The sequence below is a fragment of the Tachysurus vachellii genome, chromosome 26 (genome assembly GCF_030014155.1).
Source record: "Tachysurus vachellii isolate PV-2020 chromosome 26, HZAU_Pvac_v1, whole genome shotgun sequence".
NCBI lineage: Eukaryota > Metazoa > Chordata > Actinopteri > Siluriformes > Bagridae > Tachysurus > Tachysurus vachellii.
Genome location: NC_083485.1, coordinates 12,914,829 through 12,937,889, shown reverse-complemented (window position 1 = coordinate 12,937,889; position 23,061 = coordinate 12,914,829). Strand labels below are relative to the sequence as shown.

Below are 23,061 nucleotides of genomic sequence, written 5' to 3'. Positions count from 1 at the left end.
AGGAAACACTTCAACTAGCACTTGTTTCCTTATCTTTTGCATTTAAAATAAATAAATAAATAAAAAAACCTTTGACACTTTCATTGTAACTTTGAACAAATGTTTTAAACTCATGGTATCTTAAGTATGTAACTTAGTGATCCAGCATTAGTGTATTCAATGTTAGAGATTTAAGCACTTATGTACGTCGCTCTGGATAATGCTGTAAATGTAAATATCAATTTAAATTTAAATAAATCCAACATCAAATTTAACATCCAGAATTACAACTTAGCAAAACAGTTAGCAATTTTTCTGAAGAAACATTGACATGTCTGCTTTCTCTGGGAGAAGACGAGACCTTTCCTGGCTTACTGTATCTCCAGCTGTGGAGAAGACCCTCTCAGACGGGGGGTAGATTTGCTTCATTGTTGTAATTTTGGAAATGAATCCACACTTTCTACTTTTTTTTTTTTAGACATGTTTAACACAAAGCGTACCTCAGCACAGCAGCGCGAGTGACTGATTTCTGTGGTAAGCTGCGTTAATTTGGTTGCGTGACTGTAAACAGTGTAAACAATTAATATACATGAGGTAAGACATGGCTATTTAAAGTGACCGCTCCCAGCACTTTGCCCGTCATCGCATCGGAACCGCGTTTGGAACCGAAACTTGAAAATTCCGTGCGGTTACGGTTCCTGTTAAAAAACAGAACCGGTTCTGAATAAGAACCGGTTCTCGGTTCCCAACCCTAGATACGACAAAAAAGATTCTCAAAGATATTGGTACAATTCCCAACATTATGTTTATTAGTTTGCTTTTCTTTGGCAAAACTATATATATCAGAAGGTTGTAAAGCCAGTGCTGGGCCCTTGAACAAGGCTGTTAACACTCAACTGCTCAGTTGTATACTGTAACTGAGAAAAATGTAAGGCACTCAGGATAAGGGCATCTCTCAAATACCATAAATGTAAATGTAAATAAATGTAAAACAAAGTGATGCTTTTATTGTTCATTGCCCTTATCCCTTGTTGTGTGTTGTTTATCTTTTTGTTGCCTGGTAGCTATCCTAAAACAAGGACTAGCTATATGACAATTTGAATATAACACCCAAAATATTACAGACATACTGATTTATTATGCCTTCGCGTTTGCAGGCATATTTTATTCTTCTTCAGTTGCAGTAATGTACAGAAACCTTGGTTTCTTTCCTCTTTACGTATTGCTGCTGGTTGGACTCCTACAATAGCTATTGATCAAAGGAGGCCTTGAGTACGTATACATCTGAGACGAGCTTCATTTCGTGATATCACACGGCTGATCAATCGAGGTACACAGAAGTACTGAAATGTACACAAACTCAAGAGCTCTCACAAGATACAGACCTTTGTCAAATGTTTACCGCAATCCTGAATTAATTAGAACATAAAATGGCTCAACAGCTTATTTCTCTTGCCAGTTCAGATACACACGAGAGGAATTACTACTGATTGGTGAGTGGATGTCATGGGCTTCCGTTTCAGTCTTTATTAAAGAGTGTGGGATTCTGGGGCAGAAACCGACTCAGCACCTCGGTGTCTGATAAATCAGACACAAAGCAGTCAGATTATTAATTTATTAATGACCAATGGAATCTCCAACCATTTCAAATGTCTGTGCTGAAAATTTACCCACCCATCAAAAGCAGTATTGTTTGATCTTGCGAGAAAGCAGGAAATCCATTCGAGTCCCGCTTTATTCCATTTAAATTAAAGTCAAACATCTCATTGCTTTACAATTTCCAAAAACAGCATCTTTTAAAACCCGAATTTTTTCCCCCAGAATGGCTTTCTTTTTCTTAAGATTCGGTCTGACCTCATTTTCTCCATCCGCTACTCGATTCAGCCACAAATCCTATTTTGCACTTGAAAGAGGGCCGACACAAAAGCTGAGCGCGTTATATAAGCCCACCGTTCCCTTTCTATGAAATTACAGAAAAGCATTTAGAAAAAAAAATAATAAAAAATTAAACGTTACTGCCGTTACTGTTAAAAAATCAGCCCAGAGAGTAACATCGGTGCGTGAAACCTTTCGGCTCGTGAAAAACAAGATGTCGAAGAAGCATGCTCTTACCTCCAAAAATGGAAGGCGTGTAGCGGGCTGCATGGGCTGCATGGACTTGTGGGAGTCGGGCTCAAGCTTCTTGGAGTGAGGCTGCAAGTCAAATCACGTTTCGTAAATGCTGAACCAAAGTACGACCTCATGGATCGGACTACACTACACAAACTTTTCCCTGTCTTGATTCATAGTGTACTTTAAAACTACAATTTAAATCGGTTTCAATCTGTTTATATGTTGTCCACATTTCCGAATGAAATATACATCAAAAGAAACAAAAAAATAACAGTCATGTCCCAGAGACAAGGACAGGTACAGTTTACACTCTCAGAGGAAAACTCCAGGGTTCTTTGGCCTTTGGCTAGATAAACGTTCTTAACCTTGTAAAGAAGTTTGACTTAGAGCCCAAATCATGCTATAGGGTTCTAGATACTGTAGAACCTTAAATGGTTCTCACAGTGAGACAAAGAGAAAAAGATTTGACTATTTCTTCCCCTAAAAGTGCAAACAGCATCAAACTAAACCTGCAAGTACATTAACAAACTATTATCTTGAGTCTCTTTTAGTACCGTTTATAAAATAGGTTCCAAAAATCTGAGGCCACTTACAAAATCTGGGAATCTGGAATCTTTCACATAAAGATCCGATAATCCTCAAGTCTGATCTCTTCCAACGCTGTGCGTGCTATTTTACGCAAAATGTATGGAGTCCATGAAAAGCTCTCGTTGTCATTTAAGCAAAAGTTGTAACTAATGATATCATTTCAATCTGAATGCAAACATTTGTTCTTTACCAAAAAAAAAACCCAAACATTTTAACTAATGGCCTCAGAATTTTGCACCCCACAGTACATTAATAACTCTGAAGAAGAATCCAAGAAGTAACTGCAGTGTAGATGTTGTGAAATTTGAGCATAGTGCACAGTGTTTCTAGAGAAACAGGACGCTTCGGGCAAAAGTTCTGCAACATGCTTCTGAGGTTGTTGTTGTTGGAGGTGAAACCGGCAGATTGTCCACCATTTTGAGATGATAAACCATTTAAAAAATCTAGATGTGCCTGAAACGTTCTGATCGTCTGGAAACGTCATCTACACAGAATTACAGGCATTACCACAGAGCAGCATGGATTGGGACGGTCAATTTAAGGTTGTTTTTTTTTTTAAGAGCTTGAACCCAGACAAAATTCTACCCCAATGAGAAACCTTCTCCAGGTTTTATTTATATTATGTCTCCAATACCATAATCTATCATGGTATTAGTCCCTACAAACAAAACCTACAAACGCTCCATACTGCAGTAAACAAACACCAGAACATGACCTCCAAATTTCCTCGCCCCGGGCTGCTTTTGATGGCCTTCGAGTGCATTAATACATTGCTGCTGGTGCAGAAGACCATTGATAAGCTATACCAATCACGTCACCTGAGTGCTGAACTGACATGTCAGGAGATAAGCATGCATGGTGTGCTTAGCAACACTTGTGGTGATGCAACACAATCAGCTACAGCAGATGTAAACATGTGCTTGCCGTGACCTCTCTGAAGAAAATAAGGTTAAAAAAAATAACAATAATAATAAAAATGACAAGTCCCTGAGACAGGAATAAAGAATAAGAAATGAGAGAGCATGGTAAATATGAGATGGGACGGATTTAACACCATACCGATCAGGTCTCTACAAGGGTAATTCGGACGTTTGGGCTACGCATCATCATACTGTAGAGAGAATTACGGCGATGGTAACAGGAGCCACATCTTTGTACGTCACATCATCATGCAAACAGACAGGCAAGCTGGCAGGTTCTACAGCTGCAGATCTCTAATGTTCATTTACAAACACAGCTCTGATTCTCACTGATCCAGGATCATCCATCACACACCCTATGACATGAGCGAATCCTAAAACTGATCTGAGCTCAGTTTCAACACAACAAACCTTGATTAGCTTTATTTTGTTGCTCTTCTCTTAGGGCATACTGCAGAAGCTGCTGCTGTGGTAATGCTGCACCTCTCGACCGTTCTCCGCGTAAACGAAGACGACGCAGTAAACACAAAAGAGAGGAAATACTCACTCGAGTGTCAGCCCTGGAATCCTTAACCTCTCCCGCTGGGCTTTCATGGCTGTGCTAGACTCGATTGATCTATTGTGCACATGATATTTTTTCGCAGAACCTCACGTCACATTAAACAGGGACGAGAAAGCTGCTGGCGATTTTTTTCCTCTTCTTCTCCCCTGTCCTTAGACTTCTAACCCTAGCTGTCAGATGTGATCCTCGGTCGCCTGTGGAGCACTAAGAGGCTGGACAATGGCTCTCTTTCTCCTCCCATCCCTCTGCTGCTCACACGTTCTCTCTACCATACACAAACATGCATGCCTGGGTTCCAGCGCCCCTCCTCCACCGGTGGAAGACCCTTACGTCAGCAGAGCCAAACACAGAGTATGGATTTTTATCTCCTTTACACTAGACTACACTAGACCTCTTCAATGATGCCTCACACAACACTGGATTTTTAGATTTTCATCCCGCTGTCTTTATTTCCTGCGCTTATCAGTTTGTGCTTATCATTCCGGCTACAGCTTCCACCAAAACATTCATTTGCATTTCAATGCCATCTTTTGTGTCACAGGACCAATTCTAACCCTCTACAAACATTTCTCAGGCTCAGGACCAAAATGAGATGAGATGAAATGTCACGTGGCTTTATTTGTTTTTACATAAGACCCCAGTTCAGCAGGGCAAAGGTAATTGGAGTGATCTGGTGCCTTAATCCCAATGGATTTGGGGATTTAGTGAGCAGAAAATTCTAGAAAACCTGTCATTTAGTTCAACATGATTTTGCTAAGCAATTATCCTTCTTGCTATTCTCGCTAATATTAGCAGTTACGGCAGTGTATTCACTATGTAATGAAGAAAACCTGAATTAATGAATCATTTAGATTCTCATTCATCAGGTAGCTAACAAACCAAGACAAATATTTGCTTAGCATAACAAGAAGACTGGTTTTTTTACAGTTCATGTTTGGCAGAAAATTCTAGAAAACCTGTCATTTAGTTCAACATGATTTTGCTAAGCAAGTATCCTTCTTGCTATTCTCGCTAATATTTAAAAAAAAAAAGAAATGATCCTTCTACACTAAACATCAGTGTACTCGCTATGTAGTGAATTAATGCCTCTGCGTTTTATTCGTTAAGCCTGTCGGTGTTCACTACAGCTAGCTAACAATACAAGCTTAGCACAACAACAAGATTTTCTGGATATTTACTATTAATGGTTAGCTAGTTTGTGTTATCTTGGCTAGCTGTATGAAAAATTATACAAAAGAAAGCTCTACATTTCTTGTATGTAAACACACACACTCTCACACACACACACACACACACACACACAAGCTTGATTGAGTGAAGTGCTAAATAAATTCAGGACATTTCCATTACCTTAAAACTGAGGCAGTTCTAAGGCAGTTCTGAGGTAGACCTTAATCCAACTTTGATATTACACACTTCTACATCTTTTTCACTTTTCCCCCTCGGATATTAAATCAAATGCATTCAGTCATTTTCACAGTAGATTCTGGAGAAACACACTGTGCCTCCATTAAACTTTCCATTCGAATTCTTTCTCCTGTGTTGTCTTGCAGTGACATTTTTAAAAGGACACAGGACACAGTTTGGGATTTGAGACAATAACGAGTGCCTTGGGACAATTAAGAATGCCATTTAAGAGCGTTTCTGGGACGGTCACAAGAAAAAAAATGTACTAAGTATTTAAAGTTCTGCCTATAATGAAGTGAGTCTGTCAACACTTTCAGCTTCAGCTGACTGGAAACTACATGAAATGCAGTTCTGCCTTCAAAACACCACATACTGTACGGCTTACGACTCACGTTTTATACCGATTCAAAGACTTCTGGATTCTAGTTTGGGTTTGATTTTTGGTCAGATTTTTTTTCTTCCACCCATATGTGCAATGCCTGTGGTGCTAAGCCCCACCCACTGAGTGAACCATGGCATTTTAGTCAACATGGTGGATCTAGATCTTCTTCATGATCTAATCCACAGCATGACTCCAAGTCAGCAATATTAACGTCGCCCTAAAAATAGTCAGACTTAAGTAGTAAATATCTAAAAGGTAAAACAAACACGTTACATAAACGCAAAACAAAACAAAAAAAATACACGTCCATCAAAGTGAATAGTGAAAAGTCTGTGCTTGGAATATATCATGTTATATACTATATTTTGTAAAGAAGTAGATTTAGTAAAGAAACTTAAACAATAGTTTAAATAATTACTGGAATCTGTGTAATAAAAAGAAAAATGAACTACGTATGTATCCGTGTACATCATCTGACAGATTCAACATGTTTTTAAGATATCATGCTGTCAATATCTGGTAACAAACATGTTTGGAAGCTCTCTCAGGTCTTGGCATGACATTTCTTGCACTAATCTGTCCACAGTAATAGATCCCATCAGCATGAAGAGGCTTTCGCTCCAACAGGTGTGGATCTCAGGGCAACAGTGTGGACAAAGATTTTATTTAAAGCTCGCTATAAAGCCTGCTCCTACAGTCAGGATCTCACAATGAATGATTTCAGAAAACAGACTCAACCCCTGAATACAACCACAAACACTTTCCCCTTAGTTCAGAAGCAATTCAGCTCAAACAATGCCTTGATTTTACTGTTTTAATCTGAGATGAATCAAAAAGACAGGCTTTTAACAGAGCCTTGTTTTCTTCATCACTGGATTCCGCTCCGGTTAACTGTGCCTGTAGCCCACAATAAAATATGCAACAGCTCATGTTCATGTTTATTTATAACCGGCATTCAAGTAAGGAATAAAAGCTGTTAGGGAGTGATGTCACAGGAAAATAATCAAGATGGAGGTGTGATGTGAAGCCCATACATAACTACTCGTATCTAGAAGCTTCCTTTGTTCTCAAATATTTGTCTTGTACTACAATTTACCACTTATTATAAATCAGAGCTTGTATTCATAAAGAGTCTCAGAATGATCTCAGAGAGCTCCTAATTTAGTTAAACTACTAACTAGAAATCATCTTCAGAGCGCAGAGCGACTCGGAAGGAAAATACAACAGCTTTTATCTTAGAGAGGAGGCGGGGCTTAACCTGTTACTAGGTGAGATTCTTTTGAGGACTGTGATTCTAATAGGACTCTAGTAAAAACTAAAAAAGGAGTCTATTATAAACCTTCACTTTGTATGTGATAAATGTAATAGATGTAATGTTAAGAGCAGAAATGTCATAGAGACAAATTATATCATTTTTACCGCTGCGGGATTTCAGAGATGTTAGAGTATCGCTAATATATACATATATAAATCTGTTATCTCTAATATCATGGGTCATAAAATAATCCCTACACGATCTAATCGGTATCACCTTATTAACTCACTATCATTATTAAATATTATATACAACACGTTCCTTCTCCCTCTTCAGCTTTCAGCCATTTTTTCCTCTGATAAAGAAACTCTTAATCCTCTTAAATGTCCTCCTCACTTCTCCTAGGACTTTTTGACCTTATTAGCTGTTTTAAGGGTTAAGATGCTTTACAAATAACTTTTACCTTTACCGGGATCTTCTCTTTCATTTTAAGGGAAAACGCCCACACCTCCAGCATTGGTGGCTCAACTGGTTAAGGCTCTGGGTTATTGATCGGAGGATCGGGGTTCAAGGCCCAGCACAGCCAAGCTGCCACTGTTGGGCCCTTGAGCAAGGCCCTCAACCCTCCCTGCTCCAGGGGCGCTGTATCATAGCTGCCCCTGCACACTGACCCCGACCTCCTCAGTTGGGGTACGTGAAGAAAAGAATTCCACTGTGCTGTAATGTATATGTGGCGATAATAAAGGCTTCTGTGCCCCGTTCTGTTCTGTTCTTCTTCACTTCAAGAGACTAAGAGTTGACAAACAAAATGGAAGTACATTAAATCCAGTCTAAAGTTCTGTGAGCACCTGATGACGAGACAGATATCACATACAATGATTTCCTAGTATGATTGACTGTGATTGACAATGATTGACTAGTATTTTTTTAAAAATGTAAAGGTTTTTGATACTGAATTTTGATTTTATTTACTAACCGTTACATCGTAATTTCATTGTGTCTGCTTTAATAAATTTGGCTTTAAAGCCACCAGAATATGGAAATTTAACATGAAATTTAACACCTGCTTAAAATAAAGTGACATTTCTGACAGATGATTGACAGTTTGCACCATTTCCAGGTCTATCTATAAAGCTCCTCTCAGCCCGCATGCCATCTGGATGGTAGACAGCTACGGTGCTGTAAGTCTGTAAATAAACCATGGATGACTTCATATTAGCTCAAATGAATAAAGAGAAAAAGCTATAACTGGGACAAATGATCAGTCATCATCATGGTGTCATAAACAGAATCATCCCAATGCCAGGTTTGGATTTTTTACACTTTTTTCACCCATTTCAGACCCTGACTTCATATTCTGCATGACGAAATGCAGATTTTTCTCGAACTACACAAGAAACCAGGATTTAATTTGTCTAAAACTTACCAAAAAACAACCAAACAGTTAAAGCTAATTAAACCCTGAACGGAAATGCAATATTGTTTACATGAGATCTGTTGTCAGCAGCATGTGCTTATAAAGCCTGCCAATCTTCCCCTGGATCATATCCTTTTGTTGGACGACTTCCCAGACGACTACAAGCTGAACTTCCTTCTAAAGAGGTTAAAGCTCCGTATTAAAAGCCTCTGTATACACGTTTCCTTAACAGAGGCTGTTATCTTACACATCCAATAACAACCGCGTGTAACTATGATTCAAGTGTGTGTGTGTGTGTGTGTGCGCGTGTGTGTGTGTGTGTGGGGGAGCTTTTTATTAGCAGTCATCAATTATAAGCCAGGCAGCTCCTCCAGATGGCAGGCCGCAGGCTGGAATCTCATGTGCTAAAGGAAGAAATGGACAGAAGCTGCCAAAATCCAAGGCTAGGTGTGACGACAAGAGCCAGAGAGCCTCGAAGGCTAAAGCTAGTCTGAAGAAGCGGAAAACAGCAGCGACGCCAACTTTAGTGAGTGATGGCTTGACACGAACCCTACAAATTCTCCACAGGAAAACCAACACTGCTCAGAATGAGACAGATACAGAAGAGATAAAAAAAAGGCAACCTGGGTGAAACTTTGTGCGACCGTGCAAATGTTCAGCGGACGAGATGCTTGTAAAATAATACAGAATAATAATAATATAGAATTAGTGATTTCCATACAGCTCAGAAAAAATTCAAAGGTCTAGAACCATCATTAAAAATCCCAAAAATGTTTTTTTGGGATCGATATTCACAATTAGACAGTCAGGGTTGCCATGTCTGTAATTCTACCACATATTTACAGTGGCCTTTTTTAAAAATAAGGTAAAATATAGCTACATAATCGAACAACATTTGTATCATCATACAGTAAACACACCTGTAAACATAATTTGTGACAGTATGTGTAATGATACGTGACTATTAGAGTAAAATGGATCATATAACATGTTTGACTGGTAAACAGGTTTGTGGTTCGGTTTGCCTGAGAGTTTTGAGATTCGACATATTAAAAGGATCAGACTTCAAAACATTTACGCAGTATAAGGATTAGAATGAAACCACTGAGTCAGGATGATGTTTCTGCATGAACTGTGTATAACTCGGTTTGTGGCACATAACAAGCGCAAGAACACAATGAGAGTGTTTACTTACAAGCTCCCTCTCCTGGGCAGACTGAGCTCCTTCTGTAAAAGAGAGAGAAAAAAAGGAGAAGGTGGAGTTGAGTCGAAACGTAGGATTATTCCACAGTTCAAGCACATTCAAGGAGTTAGAGGAAGTGCTGTTAACTAAACTGTGCTGTTGGAAGCGTGGGAAGTTTTTTTTTAATGCTGGCATCTCTCAATGGAGAGAGAGGGTGAGGAGAATAATTACAATGAGCTAGCTTTTTAACCCTGAGCTCGAGCCGTGAATATAACAACACAATCGAGACACACTCACACACATCACTATTCATGGCCTGCTATGACTTCACTGCTCGGGCTCATTGGTTCAAAGAGGTGACCCATTTTCCCATAAACTCCAAAATACAAAGTCAAGGAATATTAAAGTCATGAAGTCAAGAGTCCAGAAGTTATGCAGTGTGTGTGTGTGTGTGTGTGTGTGTGTGTGTGTGTGTTTATATACATATATTCACCAAGTGCCAGTAATACACCAATATACAGGATTCTATAATCCTGGACCTTAGATAGTCATAAAAATGTTATAAGCTCTCATCTAAACCTCACATTACCTAAGGGTCAAAAAATATATCCAACTCTTGTGATTGTCAAAGGTATTTATAGAAAAAGAGAAATAATGCATAAAGCTGACGCAATTCTACATAAGCCTATTATAACAGTGTAATAACCATTGGTGTTAAATTCATCAACATGTCATAGCATAATGCTTGACATTTCTACCAAGCACATACAGATATACAGGAGTTGGCCTTTGAGGATCTGTGATATGTCATAGATATTCATAGAAATGTTATAAGCTGTCATATACAGTAAATCGTACAGCACCAAAATTAATCTGCAGTCATTTTCTTTTAACCAAATTCTACTTATTTGATCACTTTCAATTCACCTACATGTAAACAAAATCACTTTTCTATTCACTAATCACTATTACAAAATCTCCAGCAGAGGGCGCTTTTGTAATAAATTCCAAAAGCAGCCTCTAGGATTGGAACAGGACTCCAGGGAAACCGTGAGTCTACAGGAAATGCAGAAAGCTGTTCAATTATACACGGGTGAAGAGAAAGAATGAAAATATTAGATTGTAGATTCATCACCGTTTTAAGTCATCTGACTATCATTGGCATAAAGTGTACGAAAGTAAGAGAGACAATAATAAGCAGACAGAGTATCTGGTTTTTCCAGAATGTTCCTAGAAAGAGTGTATTGTCAGAGTTTTGGACTCCTTCGTGCTGCTACAGTTTTCTAACAAGCGCTGAAAAAGTCCTGATGCACGCTTTCTACCTCCAGCTACTCCATATGGTGCCATAACATAAGTGCGCAGTGAGCAGACTAGCACAATTTAAATGTAATGAGACAGAACGAGTAAAAGAGCGCAGCAGGATGGAGGGCGAGATGGTGTGATCGAGATAACAGACTCGAGCAGAGCAACATACCGTGAATAAACATCTAACCACTGAGACGAAGCTATGTGCTGAGAAACCATCAAGATTGAACATATGACTCTGGTTATTAGTCACTTTACAGGATATGCTTGTGAAACATATGAGGAAGAGCAGTATTCATACAATTAAGTAAACAACTACATAAGACTTTCATAGAAATGACCAAACCGACATAAACGTTTGTGATGGTTTATTCCAGTCGTCATTAGCTTCTTAGCGTCTTCTTAGTGTTAAATATGGTGACAAATTGTCAAGTCAGGTGACTTTAGAAAGTCATTAAAAATGAGTTATCATAAGGTAAGATGTCAACTACATAAGCCCTTTATTACAACTGACATAACACTACAGAAACATTTATACTGTGTATTCCATCAGGCATCAACTTCCATAAAGCCTGCCTTTATTAAATCTGGTGTTCACACGAGTTTACATAACGTTTCTGACTCCCGATTCAAGTGACATTAGGGTGACATAATAACTGACGTAGCTTAGTACACACTTAAGGTATGACAGAATGGTGATGGTCTTATAATGGTGAGGATGTATCCAATGTTCCTTATCCCCATCCACATTCACTTACAATGTAGCCTGTTATGACATCTGGCACCTGTTGAATTAAACCATTACATATACATATACGTATATATATATATATATATATATATATATATATATATATATATATATATATATATATATATATATATATATATATATATATGTTTATGTAGTGTTGTGTGACAGAAGAGTGTCAGCAAGAATAAAAGGAAAGGTGTAGAAGACAGGGGGGGGTACGGTGGCTTAGTGGTTAGCACGTTTGCCTCACACCTCCAGGGTTGGGGGTTCGATTCCTGCCTCCACCTTGTGTGTGTGGAATTTGCATGTTCTCCCCGTGCCTCGGGGGTTTCCTCCTGGTACTCCGGTTTCCTCCCCCGGTGCACTCCTCCGGGTACTCCGGTTTCCTCCCCCGGTGCAAGACATGCATGGTAGGTTGATTGGCATCTCTGGAAAATTGTCCATAGTGTGTGATTGCGTGAGTGAATGAGAGTGTGTGTGTGCCCTCTTGGGTTGGCACTCCAAGATGAAGGTACTGTAGCAGAGATGAGGATGTTGAGGTTCTCTTTAGGAGTGACGAGGATGGACAGGATTAGGAACCAGCACATCAGAGAGACAGCTCATGTTGGCTGTTTTGGGAACAAGGTCAGAGAGGATAGATTGAGATGGTTTGGACATGTACAGAGGAAGGAGATGGTTATACAGGTAGAAGGATGCTGGAGATGGAGCTGCCAGGTAAGAGGTCAAGAAGAAGGACAAAGAGGAGATATGGATGTGTTAAAAGAGGACATGAAGTTAATTTGTGCGAGAGTAAAGAATGCTGAGGATGGAGTTAGGTGGAAACAGATGATTCACTGTGGGGACCCCAACGGGAAAAGTCAAAAGCAGATTATGAAGAAGATATACCGTAAATGTTTATGTAGGTTGACATGAGCAGTCATGAAGGGCTTATGCAGGCATTATGCATTATGTCACCACAAATATTGCTTTCACAATATTCTTTCACCTCATCCTCGTTCAATTATAATGTAGCCTGTTATGACATCTGGCGCCTGTTGAATTAAACTATTGTATATAAATGTTCATGACGTTTTACATGAGCAGTCATAAAGGGCTTATGTAGGTGTTACGTGACCACAAAGATTTTTTTGTGAACCCTGCTGTGAACCTGTGACGAGATAAATGAAACCCAGAACGGACGACTTACGAGCCTCCTGAATGATGGGAACTCATCAGGTTTCCCTTTGTTTTGCGAAAGATTTCCGTACATCCTTACTTGATTCATGTATTGTTTAAATGTAAATAATAAGACAGGGAGATGAGAGTATTTTGCCGCAAGGGTCTCCGAAGTAGAGGACAACGGATGTAATGAAAAACTACACGAGAAACAAGTGCAGACGTTTTTCGTAGATAAATCAGGCAAGACACAATTTCAAAGCAGACATTCCCAGAGATCCCAGTCACACTGTTAAATTCAAAGAAAAAAAGAGATCCAAGCAAGCTATACGATTGTTCACCGACGCTCACAAAGTGATTTATATTCTGAGCTGAAAGAGAAAACAAGGCTGTTCAGTGGGGGGGAACCATAGCCCTGACAGGAGAGGAGGATCTATTATACTGAAACGGTCCATGAACTGCTTTTCGTAGAATAATTCTTATGATAGTAAGTCAGAAGTCTCATATGGTGCTATTTCTCCGTGTCGCCTTGTTTAAGAGATTCAGATTATCCTAGAGATCTAGTTTTTGGAGGACCTGTGGCCCTTCGAATTTCTTCTGCTGGATATTCATTTTCATTTTCCATGATATGTCTTAATTATAAATGATTACGAAAAGGAAGCTTTTTCTTTCTGCCGTTTGAATATAAAATAATAATAAAGTGAGAAAGGGGGGCACTGTGGCTTAGTGGTTAGCACGTTTGCCTCACACCTCCAGGGTCGGGGTTCGATTCCCGCCTCCGCCTTGTGTGTGTGGAGTTTGCATGTTCTCCCCATGCCTCGGTGGTTTCCTCTGGGTACTCCGGTTTCCTCCCCCGGTCCAAAGACATGCATGGTAGGTTGATTGGCATCTCTGGAAAATTGTCCCTAGTGTGTGATTGCGTGAGTGAATGAGAGTGTGTGTGTGTGTGCCCTGTGATGGGTTGGCACTCCGTCCAGGGTGTATCCTGCCTTGATGCCCAATGATGCCTGAGATAGGCACAGGCTCCCCGTGACCCGAGGTAGTTCGGATAAGCGGTAGAAGATGAATACATATACATATACATATATATATATATATATATATACACACATACACATATATATATATATACACATATATATGAATAAAATGAGAAAATGGGAACGATTCTTGAAATTCAGGTTTCAAAGCGAGCGTGGGATTTATTTCTGTGTGTATCTAGTGTTCATATTGTATTCGGATCCATTATTTGGTCTGTCTTATTGCATTCAATGAAGCATATTGCATTTAAACTGCTCTGCCTGTTAACATATAAGGGATCATCATTAAAGTGTCCATTTCAAAAATAATGCACAAAGGCTAAACAAACTGAATTAATGGTTCCATATACTGTATGTTCCATACTGCCAGATTTGAAATCTGCTCTAACCCACAAAACGACAGACTAATCAAAATAAACAACGCTGAAACATGCATCTAATGATGCACGCTTTTTCTACGACTCCTTGCTAGTTAACAAGCCAAGCTGCTCAGTTGTAATGCACGATTAAACGTGCATTAGCCTCAGTCTAGCAAAGTGCTGACTTGTGTGATATCCCTATGAGCTGCTTAGATTAGTTCAGACTGCTGTAAGATAGAGAACAGACCATCAGGGTATTGACAGCATCTTCCTTTTATGAGAAGCCCCCAAGGACAGAGCAGTGACCCTGTGGACAGGGGGTAGCCATGTCTACATTAAGATGACTGATAAGACCTTTGTGTCCTTCTGCTGCCAACACAAAGCTATCAGGGAAGTGACAGCCTCTTGGGTCAATAAAACAGAAACAATTCAGAGTAATTTGGCAGACCCATTTCATATGAATTAACTCATTTTATAGGAAGGTTTTTAAATAGTGATTTTAACAGCAAGACACGAGAGACAAGACGTCGTTCAAATAAAAGACTTAAAAAAAAAAGACATTAAAGCCGAAACAAAGCCAAAATTAAAACTGAAGTTGCCTGCGTCAGAATAAACAAAATACTGCATTCAGCTAAAAAAAAATCCCAATTACCTCAAATAATTGCAACTAGTTTAAAGAAACATGATCAGCTGAAAAATCACAATCAGCGCAATTAAACGGCTTCACTAATTAGAATCAGTTCCAATGAATCAAAATTTCAGCTCAAATAAATGTGATCAGCTTAAATAAACTCAGCTCTAACTTTTTTGTACTGATCATGTTTATTTGAACTGACGGTTTATCTGAAATGATGACTTAGATTAGCTAAAATTACTGTTTTACTCCCCAATCAGCTGAAGTAAATCCAGTTAGGTCAGATATTTATAATCAGATACAATCAGATGAAATAATCACAATCAGTTCAAACACAACTAGCTCAATTATGATCAGCACAATAACGATCAGCTCAAACAATACTGATCAGCACAATCATGATCAGCCCAAATAATCAAGATCAGCACAATCACGATCACCTCAAACAATACCGATCAGCACAATCAAGATCAGCACAATCACGATCAGCTCAAATAATCAAGATCAGCACAATCACGATCAGCTCAAATAATCAAGATCAGCACAATCACGATCAGCTCAAACAAAACTGATCAGCACAACCATGATCAGCTCAAACAAAACTGATCAGCACAATCATGATCAGCTCAAATAATCAAGATCAGCACAATCACGATCAGCTCAAATAATCAAGATCAGCATAATCACGATCAGCTCAAACAATACTGATCAGCACAATCATGATCAGCTCAAATAATCAAGATCAGCACAATCATGAACAGCTCAATCACGATCAGCTTAAACAAAATCAGATAAATCACGTTCAGCTGAAAAAAATCAAGATCAGCTCAGTCACAATCAGCTCAATCACAATGAGCTCGATCTCGATCAGCTCAAATATTTGGATCAGCTCAACCATGATATGCACCATTTGATCAAATAAATGTGCTGAATTTAAGTCATTATAATTAACCCATGACATAACGTATGTAACGACAAATCCCACACAGACTAATCCACTGTGATTTGTTATACCATGTAGGCAATTCACTCTGACCCTTTAGCTAAGATGATAAAACTGTCTAAGCTTCTTACAGAACTAAAAAGCGAAACAAGATTACATGAAGGATTTATCAAAGCCCAGCGACAGCAGTGAAAATGAACATGTGAAAGTGTGAACTCTCTACACGGTGGAAAACTGAGCTATATGTCACCTTCCTGTCATTTTCTATCGTCTTTTCTCTCTTTTTTTTTTTTTTTTTGCTTAAGACTGGAAAAAAAGAGAAAACATTGGCACAGCCTCAAGGCTATTAAATAGCCAATCCAAAGTGTATTGCTTTTCTACTCAAGAGCTACAATTTACTTTCATTTTTCTGACTATTATAAAGATTTAAAAACATCAACCTAATAAAACTAATTATATAGCTTTCCTAAAACTAGGTAAGAATTACAGTTATGCCAATTGTTTTAGGAACAGTCTGATTTTAAACAGGAATCCTGGATAAAAGGATGGAAATATATGTCGTTTTTCTCAGCATCCTTTCTTCTCCATGGTGTAATTGTAACCCGCTTTGCTTTGCTTTTCAAAGTGATGAGAGACAGGAAAGGGAAAAAAAAAGACCCATGATGCTTCTTCTGTCTTTCTTTATACAAACTCGCACAAAAGACAGAAAATTGCACAGGGGAAAACAAGATGTGTTCATTTACAAAGAACTAAATAATAGTTGATTTATTCTGTAAGCATTTACAGCTGAGTATATAGACATGTCTAAAGTCTATGGAAGGGAATCGGTCGAATCGTACGGGATCACGCCGACCTGCAGCCGGACTCCGTGCGGTCTCTGAGACTGTGCCACGTCTGCCTGGAAAAGGTCATGTTCATTTATCACTGTAACAAAATGATGTCAATATGCCAAAATATTTGGGTAGTCAGTGATGATAAATTTACACATCTGGGTTTTTTTTTTTCAGTCCAGTCCAGAATCTTATGATGATCATTCTGATTAGAAACCATTCATTCATTCATTCATTCATTCATTTTCTACCGCTTATCCGAACTACCTCGGGTCACGGGGAGCCTGTGCCTATCTCAGGCGTCATCGGGCATCAAGGCAGGATACACCCTGGACGGAGTGCCAACCCATCACAGGGCACACACACACACTCTCATTCACTCACGCAATCACACACTACGGACAATTTTCCAGAGATGCCAATCAACCTACCATGCATGTCTTTGGACCGGGGGAGGAAACCGGAGTACCCGGAATACTTCATATTAGAACAACTCTAATGCACTATAGGGTCAGACGTTTGCGGACACCTGATCATCAGCGGGTCTTACCCAAACCTTTGCCACATTTGTGTAGAATGCCTTCCTACGCTTTTGAACCTGTTCCTATATGACACTGCACCCGTGCACAAAGCCATACAGTGTGTTAAGGCTGGACTAATTTGAATGACTCCTCACTGAACAGCTTTGATTAGGTTTCTTTCTGTGGGTCGTCCTTTAGGAGAACTCTTAAGACATTTAAGAGTTCCCATTTTTATTACATAAGGCATTGAACGAAACCATTTTAACGAAAAAAAATCTTCCATACTTAGTCTATATTGCATATATTTTTTCAGACACCTGTAAGTATAAGTTTTGCAAACGAAGCCCACGGTGTATGCAGTGTAAATACATGTACAGTATATCATCAGACGTATAGCATGAGACTCCGTGTGTGTTTACAAAGAAAACTACATCAGAAATCATGTAGTGAATGTCTTGTAAATACAGCAAAATTTGACTTAAAATGGATCAATAAAATAAAATTAATACAATGTAAATTATTCAGAATAAATAATAATAATTAATAAGTAATTAATAATTAATTAACATTTGTAATAAAAAATAAAACATGTTAAAATAATGATTTGAAAAAAATAAATAAATAAATAAATAAAATTAAATAATTATATAAAATATGAATTAATTCCCTCTATGTATGGATACACATGCTCTGATAGTCCAGTTCTGGTCAGTTCCTGCTCCTGCGGCTGGCATTAGATGTTTAATGGTATGGTTCATATTTCATTAAAGTAAGCCACACCTAGGCTGATATTTACAAAGCACTAAACAAATACAGATAGTGGCATAGCGTGTGTGTGTGTGTGTGTGTGTGTACCATGTGTGGATAAGCACTGAAACTCCTAGCACAAGACAAACCCCTGTGCCAAGCAAGCAGATATCCAGCACATGACACGAGGCGCATACAAATCGAACCTCCACACTGCTTCAGTCTAAAGCAGAAAGTCACACTGTGAAGATTTGAGTCTTCTGTTACACCAGGAGATAACAGGAGCGTACTGTGAAGGCTGCATTCGCTTAAAGATTGTACACACAGCAAAAACACGCACTAACTGACAAACAGTGATATAGATGATAAACGATATTGATTCTTCTCTTCGTACGACTTCAACACTTTCATTAGGCCGCTATTGAACCCGGGATTGAACAGCGTCCTTTGTTATATATGAGGTATATGAGGTATGTAGATGAACAGAAACGCTGCGTCCTGCCTTACGTCCTCCTAAGTGCTCGTTTTTGCTGAGAGGAAAAAAAAAGAAAACAATCAGAAAGCAATTTCACGTTCACCTCATTACGACGGTGCTTTTTTTTTCCACCTCTGTTTGGATGCGCGTCATTTGAATGTAAATGCGAGACTCTCAGGAGAAAGCGCTTACTGCAACTGTAATTGCAAAGCTAATACGAGGGGCGCTTCTGTTTATTCAGTCTAATGGCAGGACGCGTTAACTGATGGCCGCTCACATAAAATGTTAACCCAGCTTCCAGGGTTTCAATTATGGAACCATACATTTTATAAAGCAGTCTGTGGAGTTCAGGAGTGCGACTTTCCAGGCACCGCATCATTCAATTTCATTTCTATTCGGGTTGATAAATGGATCCTTTATACAACTTGCTGCATTGTAATTTATTTTTTTTTTTTTACTCAATATACAACATTATATTGTACACAGTTGCTGCATTTAAGGCATAATAATAAGAAGACTGACATTCATCATGAACAATAACGTATATTTCTATACATATATCTGTTCATTCAGTAAGAAGGTCATGAACATTTCAATAATATTTCTTTTATTCTGGAAAAAAAAAAATAGAAATTTCAAGACGTTTGACTTATCTGACTAAAAGCAAAGCAAAACATTTAGTCATAACTAAAAGTAAAATTGATGAACCATTCCGAACATTGGAAGTCGTAAAGGATTTTATTTTCCGTTTTCTACTAAATTCCACTGGTCACTTGGTAGCCTTTACTGCACAACTCTATGTAACGAGCATCTACATCGAATAGGACGTCTTAATTTATGAATAATTTTCTGTGTGAAGTCGGGTGTTAAAGACGCCGATCGTTTACTTGGATAAAAACTGGTTCGGCAATAAAATTTAAAATCTAGCTAAATAATGTTTTGCTGTTTCTATAGTAACAACTGGCATACGGATTTGTATTGTAAAACAATTACAGATATTAACATACTGTATGTAGTTGTTGATATGCAGCTTTATTTGCACTGAAGTTTATTTAGTATTTATGAAAGGAGTCTCCAGAGTCAGCAGAGGAATTTGTGCTCTGCAGTTTCTATGTTTTTTCTTTTCTTTTCTTTTCTGGCTAATCAACATAAACCAGAAGCTGATGAGAGAACAATGCTGGGTTTGTCATGGCCACAACACTGTAGATTATTTTCCCATAACAGCGTATTCCCAATGTTGTTCATGCTTATGTTCAATGTATTTCAACTCCAAAATTTTGCTTCACACATGAATGCAGAATCGTTTGAGAAACAAATCAGATGCAATCGATTGAAAAGAAACACTTTGCGTCTTCTGTACTTCCTGGTGTAATAAGTGTGAATGCACACGGTGCTAGAGCACAGTTTACTACAGCAGGGCTGAATGGAAACAGTCATTAACACACAAACTTCGTTCGGCTGTTAAAGCACTCGTCTTGTTTCCTTTCAGTTCAGTGTAGTAGAAGAAAAGCCTCTAAACCTCATCACAGGTTGTGCAAGTAACAAAGCAAAGTTTACCTCAGATTTTCCTAATGCAACTTGACATATACAGTCACATTCACACCACACTGCAAGGAGCGTAACGCAATTTCTAAATCTAACTGCATCACCTACACATTTCCTGTGTGGTGGTGAAATTAAGGGGTAGAACAAGCTGATGAGCACACTCACTCACACAAACACACAAATATATATACTGTACAAACCTATACACACACACACACACACAAATATATACACACAAATACACACACCCACACTATATATACATATAGTATGTATACAAACCTACCCAAACAAGCACACAAATATGCACACAAAACCACACACACACACATACACAAGTATATACAGCATATACACACAAACCTATACACACACACACAGTTTCAGCTCACTAACCACACAGCTGACTCACAGCACAACAAAACAGAGGAAGTAGTTTTGTATATCTGCTCCTCTACACTGTTCCAGTGCTGTAAACATTAAGTGAAGTCCTTCTGCATGGTTTGTGGTAAAGGGAGCGTGATTCCTCTGTTACAGTGTTGATGCTGAGTAGCAGACAGACAATGCAGATATAAACACACACAGATTTATGAGCAGATTTATGAGCTCCGGCCAGGAGGGTTTACAGTAAACTGGAACATATAAGCAGCTAGAAAATACATTTACATGGAACAGAAGCCGCCAGAGCAGTCAGTCGGCTGAGTTCAGCCTTAACCTGAAAATACTTCTACAAGTGTAAAAAAAAAAAAAAAAACGTAAAATTCAGAAACCATGTTATAAATGATCAACGTTTCAGAAAAGGTTCATATTAGAAATATTAAATTATCGCTATATTAAATACTGTAGTTTATTTGAATATCATATATCATAAATATAATATTATACTTAATGAAAATACATACTGTATGTAATGAGCACATTAGGTGAACAGGAAGTCATTTAAAGATGGAGGAGATTTATATGCTTAAATAAATAAATAAATAAATAAATAAATAAATAAATAAATAAATAAATAAATAAAAAGAATCCAAATGTAAATCTTGGCTTTTTTATGCTCCTGAATTAGCATGAGACCAAAAGAAAGCTGTGGTTAATAAACACCCACGAGGACGTTCCGCATTTTTAATCACATGCCGTAATTAGCTCAAATGTTAATGAGCTAAAAAAAAAAAAATCACGATCAAAATGAAATAAATAAAATTCACTAAAGTTACTGAGTGAATGTGTTGTTTGAGGCTTGCTACTGTTTCAAATCTTTAATTAATCAGCAACTGATGAAGTCTGAAGTTCCTGCGAGACGATCCACGCGTCTGAGACCGATTTAAAGCTCTGACGCTAGATGTAGCGTGGCCGAGGTGGTGAAAGAAGAAAGCTGTGATGAGCTTCTGTTAACCCTGCGGCATGTGTACAGGAAGTTGTGGAGGGGGTAAGAGAGCGGCGAGAAAGTCACCAGAAGGCTGCTGCCTTCTTCCTCGTGTCGTACTGGAGGTTAAGATTCGTGTACATGAGGGAAGATCGGTTCAGCTTGTACTGCATCACGACAAAGCAACACGAGCGCCGGCAAGCTTCAGAGACTGGATGCGTTTGTGTCCGGCGTCATGACAAAATAAAGAAAATTTGAACTTTTGCAAATACGAGGAGCGACTCGGTGCATCTCGTATGACATGATGCAGATCGACACTGCTTAATTTTCTATACATACAAACGCAAAATCTCCCTCCACAATGTTTCATTTTAGCCGCAAGAAAACTGATTTGTTGTGAAGTGGAACGCTGGCTGTGACACCCGCTGATAAGCCTTATTACTATGGCAACCAGTTGTAGAAACACCTACTGATGACCACAGGACAGCGGCTGGAGACTCGAGGCGGAAAAATCAGTGTATGTGGGAAAGTAGCTTTAGCTTTAGTTTAGTGTCTAAGTCACAAGAAAATAAATAAATAACTATAAATATCTGTTATCTGATTCAAGTCTATATAACTCAATTTATTTTTTTTAAACAATGAACATCGTCCCAAAGTGGCTTTACAGAAATATACAAATCAAGGATATATTTTAAATGTATCCCTAATGAGCAAGCCAGAGGTGACAGTGGTGAGGAAAATCTCCCTGAGACGATATGAGAAAGAAACCTTCCCTCAAAAGGGAACCTCGTCGTCATCTGGGTGACAGAGTGGGATTCGATCTCATGTCCCTTCTGTAACTGTGTTGTCAATGGTGTAACCAGGAACTTCATTCTGGTGGTGATGTGAGAGGAGTTATGTTCTGATGGTCTTTAAATTGGGCAAATTTGCAGCAGGGGGCACGGTGGCTTAGTGGTTAGCACGTTCGCCTTCACACCTCCAGGGTTGGGGGTTCGATTCCCGCCTCCACCTTGTGTGTGTGTGTGGAGTTTGCATGTTCTCCCCGTGCCTTGGGGGTTTCCTCCGGGTACTCCGGTCTCCTTCCCCGGTCCAAAGACATGCATGGTAGGTTGATTGGCATCTCTGGAAAATTGTCTGTAGTGTGTGATTGCGTGAGTGAATGAGTGTGTGTGTGTGTGCCCTGCGATGGATTGGCACTCCGTCCAGGGTGTATCCTGCCTTGATGCCCAATGACGCCTGAGATAGGAACAGGCTCCCTGTGACCCGAGGTAGTTCGGATAAGCGGTAGAAAATGAATGAATGAATGAATGAAATTTGCAGCACTCTCTTTATAGATGTTCCCAGGAAAAGCAATCGAGTTCCAATAAAGTGGGGAAAATCACAGCGGGACGATGAGCCGTTCACCATTTTTACATTTGAATAGCGAGGAATCAATTGCAGCATAAAAACAACTACTGTAGTTTATAACCGTCTTCTCCTCAGTTACTTACTGTACAAACCAAAATTTCAAACATATCCATGTTGTAAATTTGCCTTTAAGGTGGCTTTTCACACTGGGCTTGTTTGTTGTGGTCTGAATCCAACT

At 38.8% G+C, this 23,061-nt stretch overlaps 1 protein-coding gene across 7 annotated transcripts in view; it reads right to left on the bottom strand.

Moving 5' to 3' along the window:
* Positions 1-23,061, bottom strand: part of mast4 (microtubule associated serine/threonine kinase family member 4) — an 87,072-nt gene that overhangs the window by 34,223 nt on the left and 29,788 nt on the right. For 3 of the 7 annotated variants that reach the window (XM_060863623.1, XM_060863624.1, XM_060863627.1), the window contains 2 exons: positions 9,818-9,849; positions 2,092-2,172 (listed from right to left, as the gene is read on the bottom strand). In XM_060863623.1, coding sequence (XP_060719606.1) covers positions 2,092-2,172; positions 9,818-9,849 — 113 coding nt within the window. Of the gene's footprint in view, positions 1-2,091; positions 2,173-4,146; positions 4,570-9,817; positions 9,850-23,061 lie in introns of those variants that run through there. The other 4 variants (XM_060863625.1, XM_060863630.1, XM_060863629.1 and 1 more) reach the window with 2 other exon arrangements.